This window comes from Cuculus canorus, chromosome 3 (assembly GCF_017976375.1).
Source record: "Cuculus canorus isolate bCucCan1 chromosome 3, bCucCan1.pri, whole genome shotgun sequence".
Taxonomy (NCBI): domain Eukaryota; kingdom Metazoa; phylum Chordata; class Aves; order Cuculiformes; family Cuculidae; genus Cuculus; species Cuculus canorus.
This window is the reverse complement of record NC_071403.1, coordinates 54520968-54531437: the sequence shown is the minus strand read 5'-3', so window position 1 is coordinate 54531437 and position 10470 is coordinate 54520968. Positions and strand designations below refer to the sequence as shown.

At 42.4% G+C, this 10470-nt stretch overlaps 1 protein-coding gene across 1 annotated transcript; it reads left to right on the top strand.

Annotated features, from left to right (window-relative positions):
* The first annotated feature begins 1369 nt into the window (after positions 1-1369).
* Positions 1370-10212, top strand: SOD2 (superoxide dismutase 2). The gene is made up of 5 exons (XM_054063652.1): positions 1370-1517; positions 3401-3603; positions 6278-6394; positions 8158-8337; positions 9697-10212. The coding sequence occupies exons 1-5, from the start codon at positions 1489-1491 to the stop codon at positions 9840-9842; spliced, it is 675 nt and encodes a 224-aa protein (XP_053919627.1). The 5' UTR covers positions 1370-1488; the 3' UTR covers positions 9843-10212.
* The last annotated feature ends 258 nt before the right edge of the window (positions 10213-10470 follow it).

Here is a 10470-nt window from a genome sequence, read left to right as displayed (position 1 = left end):
GTAGGTGGAAATTCCCTGTCTCTGTCTCCAGGTGGATTTCCCAGCAGTTTCCAAGATCTGGTGCTTAATTTTCAAGAAGATTGTACAGACCTCACCCCTACTGAATTTTTCTATCTCGATTTTATAGCCCGATAAATGTGGGCTCTGTAAGATACCAGAACAGACGTGTTTGTTTAAGAAGACAAAGCCCGAAAGATGGAGTGTTTTGTGGTAGCAGAGATTATTTCCATACAGTTGGAGTTTTACCGAATGTTCTTTTTGTCTGCAGAGTGCTTCCTCATTGAGGAAGAGTTCTCCCCACTGGCCTTTCTGGAGAACCAGTTTTTGACGAGTCTTTGAGCTCGCTCACACTCACCATGCCCATCATTTTTGCCCAGGGGGTTAAGGTACTAGCGTGAAAGGACTTGTCAGCACTAAAGGCCCTTGAATTGCTACCAAAAAAACAGAAGCTGGGGAAACAAGAGGTGCACAAAAAGGAAAATAACATAAAAGAACAAAGAAAATAAAAAATAAGTTGTAGATAAAATAGCTGAACAGGTATTTGTAAGCATTGCTTGTCCTGTCAGTAAGCTGGCAGAAACATCTCTTTGCCAGGCACTTCCCTAGCGTTTACTCCTGCTGCCCTGTGCTGCTGTGTCCTTGGTGGTGCCTGCATAGGCAGCAAGCTGCTCGCAGGCATTTTCCTGCTTGGAAGAAACTCCTCTAGGACTCGTCGCTTGCCTTGGGTGGCAGTCAGCGTGGAGGAGAGGAGGCTGAGGGGAGACCTCATCTCAGTCTGCAGCTTCCTCGTGAGGGAGGAGGAGGAGCGGGCGCTGAGCTCTTCTTTCTGGTGACCGATGATAAGACCCAAGGCAAGGGCATGAAGATGTGCCATGGGACGTTTATATTGGATATTAGGGACAGGCTCTTCACTCAAAGGTCGGTGGAGCACTGGAACAGCTCCGCGGGGAAGCAGTCACAGCACCAAGCCTGACCATACTCGGGAAGCATTTGTACAATGCCCTCAGACACGGGCTGTGAACCTTGGGCTGCCCTGTGCAGGGGCAGGACCTGGACTCGACCGTCTGATAGTTCAATGGGCATAAACTGGAGAGGGGCAGATTTAGACTAGACATAAGGAGCAATTTCTTCATGGTGAGGCACTGGCACAGGCTGCCCAGGGAAGCTGTGGCTGCCCCATCCCTGGAGGTGTTCAAGGCCAGGCTGGATGAGGTTCTGAGCAACCTGATGCAGTGGGAGGTGTCCCTGCCCACGGCAGGGGGGTTGGAACTGGATGGGCTGTCAGCATCCTTCCAACTCAAACCATTCTATGATTCTACGATCCTCGTGGGTCCTTTCCAAATAGGTCACCCTATGATCCCTATGACACGCTAACGCTCAGCGCCGTTGCCGCCCGCCCTTGAAGATTCGAGCGTGTGTCGGGGGAGGGGGCGGTGTCGCGGGCGGGCGCAGCCGCCATCGCGCCGCGGGTACAGCCGGGCCGCCGCCATGTTGTGCCGCTTTGCCGCCGCGCGCCGGTGAGAGCCGCGGGGCGGGAAGGGGAGGGCGGGCAGCAGGCGCGTGCAGCGAGCCCTGAGGCGCGAGCCCGGGTGGGAGCGGACACGGGGGTGGCGGTGGGGTCGCCCCCCTCAGCGCCTCCGGCCATGCCGGGGGTGGGGGGAGGGGCGGCGCTGTGCGGACACGGGAAGCGGTTTTTATTACAGAAAGCGGAATGGTTTTGGTTTAAGCTAAAGCAGAGTTAGGTTTCGTCTGAGTAATTGTGTTCTGTGGCAGGCGGTCGGGCAAAATGTCCCTCTGACAGCAGGGGTCAAACGGCGTTTTTCCAGGCACTGTTCGTTATTCGGAGACGATAACGCCTGGTGTGCGGTGTGAGCTGTGCTGAGCAGATGTGTCCTCTGATCCCCTCTGTCTGCAGCCTTTCCTATCTTAAAGCCAAGGTCAGGCAGAGCTGGCTCCAAAGCTCCAAACCAGCAAGAGCTTTGATACAAAAATTAATTACTTTTACAAAAAATGGGATATTCTTGATATAAGCTGAAGTAAAGTTTCATCGAAGTAATTGTGTTTTTTGGAAGTCAGACAGAAAGTCCCTCTGATAGCATGTTTTCTTTCAGGCAGTGTTTTTTTTCCAGACACTGTTCATTCTTTGGAGAATGATAACGTCTTGTGTGCAGTGTGATCTGTGCTGAACAGATATGTCCTCTGGGATCCCCTCTGTCTGCAGCCTCTCCCCATCTCAAACACAAGGCTGGAGCCAGCTTGGAGCCCACTCCAAGTTAGCAAGAGATTTTACTCTTATGGAGTTCATAATAACATTAAAATTAGACCTTAGAAAGTAATAGCAAACACATGAGATTTCTGGGAGAATTTATCCGTATGCATCTAAGTGGGAAATCTATCCTGTCCCAGCTCTTGTCTGGCTGAACATCATTGATGGAGGTCTCTCCCTCGTGTTGCCTAGCTCTGATAAAGGATACTCGCTTTCTAAAACTCCAAAACAGGTCTTACAGAGTTTGTTTGCTGCTTTTTCAGTGTCAGTGCCCTTGCCCCTGGCCCCGGGGGTTTTAGCACCTGGCGTGGCACTGCCGGCTCTGCTCAGCTTTGCCAGCTAGGGCCTGCGGGGCCCGCGAGATTTGCTCTTGGTTTGAACCCATTTTATGCCAAGGTCACCAGCGGGACCTAAAAAGTGCCTGGGGAGCTGCCCTTCCTCTCGGCCCGGTGGGTCTCCTGTCCTTGTGGCTGCTGTTGCGTCTCATACCAAGTGCGAGGTACTGAAGTGCGGAAGGGTGACCAGAACCTGTGTGGTTTCTGCGCCGGGCATTGCGGCTGCCCTGCTGTTGCGCACTTTGTGGTTTTCCAGTCCCCACCTCAGGGACAGGCAAGCACGTGTGTTGGCATTAGTGCTGGAGAGGCTCAGCCTTGACTATCCAGTGACTGGGGTTTTCAGCCTTTTTATTTCTCAGTACAGGGACTTTGCACATAGTGAGGGAAGGACACTTCACGGACATCTTAGCCTCTAGTTTTGGTCAATAAAGATTAGGTGAAGCTTTGAATGTCAGCATGTAACTGCTGGCATTCCATTCCTAAGCCCACCGTTGCCTTGCCTGTGTGGGAGGGCACGTGAATCTTCTCAGTGACTTGGGCCTTCTCAGTGACTCGGGCGGCTCTGTTTGACAAGCTCTGCGTTGCAAAGCCTTTTGTGTGTAACCCTCATATGAATTAATCTTTGCAGTTTAGCTACAGAATGTGTTTGCTTTGAGCTGTTGAAAAATGGAAATTTGACTTCTTCATCTAAGATTAATACCCTGTTTGCTTCAAGCAGCTGATATAACAGTAATGGTTTCAATCTGCGTAAAGCCCAAGTACCGAATATGACTACCACATTACATTTTTTCTCTTCTAGGAGTGCTGTCAAGTTGATAGCACCATTGGGGTGCTTGGCCTCTAGGCAAAAGCACACTCTTCCTGACTTGCCTTATGACTATGGTGCTCTGGAACCTCACATTAATGCAGAGATCATGCAGCTGCACCACAGCAAGCATCACGCTACCTACGTGAACAACCTGAATGTTGCAGAGGAGAAATACAAGGAGGCACTGTCAAAAGGTCTGTATATCCACAGTGAACAGATGAGACAGAAGCTAGTTGACGTAGATGATGGAGAAGAAAAAGCGGATAGCCCTTCGTTCAGGGGAAAGTTTCCTTTAAAAGTTTTGAATTATATAATTAAAGTTTTGGATTATATAATTCAGGCTTTCCTTTTTTTTTTTTTAATAGAATGAAATGCTATTAGTAGTAACCTGTCATAGTTAGCTTCGATGCTACCACCTCATTCTCTCAGAATTATTCTTTTTCCATACTTAAAAACTGAGAATGATAAAAAAATCTTTCTGTGCTTCAGTTCAGCATTGAGTAACGACCTTGTCAATGGCTTTTGTTCAGCGATTGGAAGTAAAGTATTCTCTTCAGATGATCTTTAACATCTTATTTATCTATCTATACCTGCTTAGAAAGCTCAAATAAAAGCTGTCCTGAGTTGAGGCCTGTTGGCTTTTGTTGTTGGCTCATTTGAAAACGAGTATGCATTTCTGTAATGGGGTGCAGCACAGGACTTCGTTTCAGCATGAACTGGTTCTGATGCCTGGTTGATGAAAATGTGCAGAATTTGCTAATTGAAGGTTATAAGCTTGAGATTTAGGTTTAGTGAAAACTGGTGCCTCCCAGAGTTTCCTCTGCTCCTTTATGACAATCATGCAAGCTGTGGTGCTTTGCTTATCTGCTTTTACAAGGAAACCAATGACTCTTGGTAGAGGGAGAAACTGACTGCTGGTCTCTTGGGCACCTCTAAGCTGCCTGTTATGGTTTACTGAATTGTCATCTGTGGGTATGTTGAGGAGCGTGATAAGCTGTAACAAAAGCCAGGGTCTCTGTATACTTATACATTCCAAGGTACTTGTGCTGTAATGAAAGGCCAAGTTGCTTCTTTTTCATTGTTTTCCAGTGCAAAGTTCAGCTTTTTTAATCTGGCAGCTCCTTATATACTGTGTTTTAAGGGCAATGGTCAGGTGCCGTTTCTGGTTCCTAGTGGTCCTGGGCAGTAGATTCCTCTAACAAATAGTGGAATAGACAGTGATAAAGACATTAAACACATCCTGGGTTATTTTTTTGTTTCTGGCTTGTGATATGTTGTTTGCTTTGGGTTACCTTAGAAGTGTTGTTAAGGTATGCAAAATTCAAGGAAAGTGTCCCAAAGATTGCCATTTCACTGGATGCAAGAGATGTCTCATCCATTATTTGATGCTTGAATTCAATAAACAGTGTTTGCGCTATCTGTGTTGAATGCTTTGTTCCTGTCCTGTACCTGTATGGTTTCGTTGTTCTGTGTGTTATTAGGACTGGAGATGCAGAGATCATGTGTTAGTCATAGGCTGTTTTTTTACCTTAAATATTTTTCTGAATTTAAAACAAAACAAAACAAGCCACAAACACCTCCTCCCTCTCAAACATATTGCATGTGAAAGTGAATTGGTGTAGGGACAAAATTATTCCTAAGAAAAGTTTATAGAAAACTATTTAGTTTCTGCATCTTAAAGAAACTCTTTACTGTAATAGTGTCTTTTTCAGCAAACCCCCAAAAGCCTTGGATGTGTGATTGAGTCCTGCTGTAATTTATTTCAGCAAAGCATTGAATTCTGTATTTTTGGCTAACTGGTGAGTTATATTGGAACAACTCCATCCAAATATTTCATTAGTAACTGTTGTAGTTTCTGAAAGGTATGAAGAGATGCTGAGAATCTGGAATCCTGTATTAAAATCTTAGTAATAGGTGTGCTGCTGTTTTGTGGCTTGCTTTCATGTCTGTGTTAAGATGGGTTGTTTATTGGTAAAGGAAGACTTGTTACCACTCAATTCTGAAAGTAAGTAGAGGAAACAGCTGCCTGTACTGATTTCTTAATAGAGAATGTATTGTAGCGGTGGAAGAAGCTTCAAAAACCTTTGAAACGTTTCAGTTCTTTTAAAAGCCAAAATAGCATTGAAAATCTTTGCACTGAAGTGGTGCAACATCATTTAGAGGCATAAGGCATCAGTCACTTCTTTAAGGAATACAACATTTTGTGGAAAGGGGGGATATACAGGGCTGTCTGATCTTTTTTCAGATGCAAGGTTCCATAATACGCAGTAAAATGATCTAGGTCACTATCTCTTCCTGCAATACCTCATTCCAAGAAACCTAAACCAAAATAAAAAATAGGACGGAGAAGAACATTTTGTTTATGTATGTGCTTACTCTTTGTTTCTGCTTTTTCTGAAGCGCAAACTGTTTGCCCTGTAAATTGTTTAAGAAATTTAAATATGCTTGGTTTGCAAACCAGGGAGCTAATGAGTGAACAGTGTTCTTGTCTTGCAGTGGTAATTCTGAGCAGTTTACAAATGCTGGGTCCTTAAAATGTTCTGTCTTTACTAGTTCCTTTGTTCTGCTGTAGAACGACAGTAGATCTTATACGTGTAGTGTGTTTTGCCTGATAGTTGCTATATTGGCAGATCACATATCATTACAAGATAGGAGAAGGTCACAGATAAAGAAATCTTTAATGTAGTTTATGGCATACCTAAAATATGGGTAACAGTCACAAACCTTATCGTTCCTGTAGACATGTTATAGACTACTAAGTCTTGAAAGATTTTGGAGATCGATGGAGGCTTAGTGGTGACTTAGTGACTACTGTGATGATAATGATGTTTTTATTTATCCAGGTATTTTTATCTCCTGAATCCTTAGGTGACGTTACAGCTCAGGTGTCACTTCAGCCTGCACTGAAGTTCAATGGTGGGGGTCATATCAATCACACCATCTTCTGGACAAACCTTTCTCCTAATGGAGGAGGAGAGCCTAAAGGTTAGTGCTTGTTATGATGGTTTATTGCATCAATTTTAATGGCTCAGTAGAACTGATACATTTTCTCTCTTTAAAAGAATCTAAAGGATCTTGATTTTTCAGTTACTTTGTCTGTACGGCACTGATCACAGTCCTGAGGAATTTGATGTTTTTTGGATGCAAGCCAAGAACAGAAAAAGCTATCTCTGTGCTAAGTGTTTTTAATTTCTAAATCTAATTCCATATGCTGCCAAATACTTGGCTATTGCTGTGTATTGTCTTTTCCATCTTCCTATGAGAAAATAGTTTTCCAGAGCTATGCTATTTAAGTTGCCCTATATGTACTTAATTCACAGACAGAAAGAATTGTGCTGCAGACTACCCAAACTAGTGGCTGGATTCATGTTCCAGTTTGAAATAGGGATAGTTTAGCTGTTAAAGCCTAAAGAAATCCCTTCTGGGAGGACACAGTAGTGATCATCTACAGGTTATCTGCAATTAAAGGTAGAGGCCCTGTAATACAGATCTCTTAAAAGCCTTTGTGATAAACTTGAGGGGTTTTGAGTGAGGTTTATATGCCTGTCTGTAAATTGGTGGGTTCCTGGTGCTTTGTACTCTAGTTCAGCATTCGTAGTTGACATCTGCTTGTGACTTTTGATTCTGTACTTTGATTCTGGAAGTACAAAGATGGTCTGAAGCTGATCTAGTTAAGACTAGAACATGATGTTTTGAAGATTCGAAGCTGAAATTTCAACAAACAGTTCTGATATCAGTCCATTTCTGATAGTCCTTTTTTTTAGGTGACATTGTCAGAAAAGATGCTTTAAAGGCTTGATTTTTGTTTCCCAATTTCTGTGAGAGTTCTGTGGAAGTCAGTGGGCATAAAATACCGTTTTTCAGTTTCAACCTAATGGTGCAAGGCTTTTGTAGGAAGCCTGCTAAAGCCTGTCTTCAGATGCACTTGCAGTTATCACCAAGGGATTTTCAAAACCATCTGTCTGAAGGTGGAAGGCATGAAGAATTCTCCAGCATTGCGCTGGAGTATTTATAGAAGTATCCTTACATATGCTAATTAGAAGGCTAATTGGAAAGGTACATAGATACTTTCAGGTTTTGAGCAAACAAATATGTGAAAACCACAAATGTGCTAGGGTGTAGGGGAAAGGCAGTAGTTTGACAGTGTGTTGTTACACTAAATGATTCTACTTTCTATTCCCTTTGTCCCAGCACAGGTTATCTTAAATGTATAATACGGAAGGAGTGTAATCGTAGAGCCTACTTATCCACATCAAATAGACTGCCCCACTGTAGAAGCAGATGTAAATCTAAAATCTGAGGGAAGTGGTTAAATACCTCTTACTATGTTTAGGTTCATTATATTGGTATCAAAGATGTCCAAATATTTCTGTGTATTAAGAAATGACAGCCAATTAGCGTTGTCCTTTTGGATACCCAAATTAAATCTTCACCTTCTGTCCTAGTCCACATTTGTGGTGTTCCCTTTCCTTCTAGACAAGAATGTAAACTTCTGAATGTCCTGTTAATAGCACCGTGACTGTATCTTTGAGGACAGCTTGTTTGACTACTGCACTAATGTCTTCCTTGCACCCTTAAGCAGGTTGGGATAGAACTGTTAATGATGCAGCTACTCTGATTGTCTAGACACTTCCTTCCCACAAAGCCTAAATACACTTTTGCTCCTCTTTCCTTATATTTCCAAATGATATTTGGAAAGTGAAAGTGTTAAATACCTGACCTGTGATCTTTCTGTGCTTTCTTTAAAGGAGAACTGATGGAAGCCATCAAACGTGACTTTGGTTCCTTCGCAAACTTCAAGGAGAAGCTGACAGCTGTATCAGTTGGTGTTCAAGGATCAGGCTGGGGGTGGCTTGGCTATAACAAAGAGCATGGGCGCTTACAAATAGCAGCTTGTGCAAATCAAGACCCTTTGCAAGGAACAACAGGTCAGATTTCTTCCCCTCTCCCTCTGTCTTTGTAGATTTCATAGGCAAGTATGTGAGATGTAAAATGGGGTTTGTGGACAAATGCTGAGAAGAAATTGCTGGATAAACAGGGCAAGAAAACTGAGTATCACTACTAGCAAAAGTGAAAAACAGTTGAAATTTTTAAAACAGCATTTGTAAAGCAGGATTTAAACTGTGAAGAGCAGTGGGGTTTAAAGTTTGTCTAGTCAAAGGGGAAATAGATAGGCCATATTGTGAAAGTGCTCTCTTAAACGATAGTTTTAGCTTAGGTCCCTTTGCGTTATTTTTGAGTAAATGGAGCAGCTTCTTGCATCAAGAAAGATCAAGACTCTTTGCCTTTAGGTTTTTTTCTCTGGCAGAGGGACTACTCACAGAACTGCCAGTGTAGGCCAGACAACAGCAGAAGGGAAAGTGCACATCGTAACTCTTGTTACTATGTAGGCTGGGTTTAAAATGGAAGGCTTATAATCTGCTTCCTTAATATTGATAAAGAGGGTGTCAATTAAATAAGCCTTGGATAGGGATAAATCTTACAGCTAGGCAAGCAGCATAAAACTGGCCATGATCTCTTTTGAAGATATTTTTACTTGCTTAGAGAGATAATGATAGTGATGGTGGCAGGCTGGACACCCTCCACAGAGGGAAGAGCTTGTGGCCAAGGAGAATCCTTCTTGCAGTATTTGGTTGTCCAAATCCTGTTGCAGATCTTTAAAACATGTTCTGTAGAATCCATTTGGAATTGCAAGGAATTTCATGTATTGTCAGTAGCCTATGTATCACTCATTGATAGGGAAAGAAAAAAGGAATAATATTAGTATAGAGACATACGGCATAATGTGGGTAAATTTAATTCCTCCCCCTGAAACCTTCCCATTAAAAATTCAATGAGAAGGATATTTTAGCACAAAGGCAAGGAAAGTAATTAAACACTTAATGAATAATTTGTGATTAAAATATTGGAAGCAAACTGCCATAGCAAGAGACTCCTTCATGATGTAACCTTCAATGATAATGCTTGCACAATTATGCAAAAGATGTAAATCTTTTAAAAAATTACTCTTACCTGGTTTCAGTCATGTCTTCAGAGCAATTCTAGAATATTCATAGGTGTTTATCTTAATCAGGTCTTTCAGTTTCTGCAAAAGATGTGTGCGTAGAGAGCCAGCAGTTTTGTAAAGTGTTGCAGTGCACACCTGTGTGTTGGAGAGCTCTTTGTCTTCCTGCACATAAAGGCTCAGAAATTGGTTACAACTTGGGGATGCAATATAAGACTTTACATGTAAAGTGTATTTTCATAGATGTACAAAATTTATTGTCCTTTTTTTTGTTTTTTAATAGGTCTCATTCCTTTGCTAGGAATTGATGTATGGGAACATGCTTATTATCTTCAGTATAAAAATGTTCGACCTGATTATTTGAAAGCCATCTGGAATGTGATCAACTGGGAGAATGTATCTTCAAGATATGCAGCTTGCAAAAAGTAGAGTGGAATTCTTGCACAAACTACTAAAATGTCACCACTTCTACTCTGATACTGCTCTTGTAGTAGTGCCTGTGGCTTACAAATGAGTTACTCTACTGCAGAAAACACTTAGCTCATCCAACAAAACATTTCATAATCAAGCAAAGTGTCTGCTTGTTTAATTCCATGAAAAGTACTTACTTAGGGTTTTGAAGCTTTAAACTGTTGTGCAACAAAGGGAGACACTTTAAATAATCTTTTCCATTGCACAGAAAAGTATAGATCACCTTGCTGAAGCTTAATGAGGTAATGGATTTCCTTGTTGCATTAAAACACCTAAGTAGAAACATGTACTTTATGTTACCATAAACAAATAAAACTCAAAAGAACAATCTTCTGTAACAAGAGATTCATTTTTAGTAATAGCAAGTGTTTGGAGAAGAGAAACGCCTTTTGTAATTTGTTGTATTGCAGGCTGTTGTGGCCCAGCCTGAGATGCCTGTGGTGGGCTGTGGGTCCCAGTGAAAATTTAGGGACTGCACCCAGCTCAATTAAGGTGAAAAGGATACCAGCAGTTGATATAAAAGAAATTTATTCTCACAAGCAGAAGTCTTGGGAATAGGAAAAGTGTTGGGTTGTCAAACCCATGG

Excerpts from the sequence above, each read along its gene's own strand:
- SOD2 (XM_054063652.1), top strand. The coding sequence starts at position 1,489 with ATGTTGTGCCGCTTTGCCGCCGCGCGCCG. Across the intron at positions 6,395-8,157 it reads TGGAGGAGGAGAGCCTAAAG|GAGAACTGATGGAAGCCATC; the intron begins GTTAGTGCTTGT and ends CTTTCTTTAAAG. Across the intron at positions 8,338-9,696 it reads CCCTTTGCAAGGAACAACAG|GTCTCATTCCTTTGCTAGGA; the intron begins GTCAGATTTCTT and ends GTTTTTTAATAG.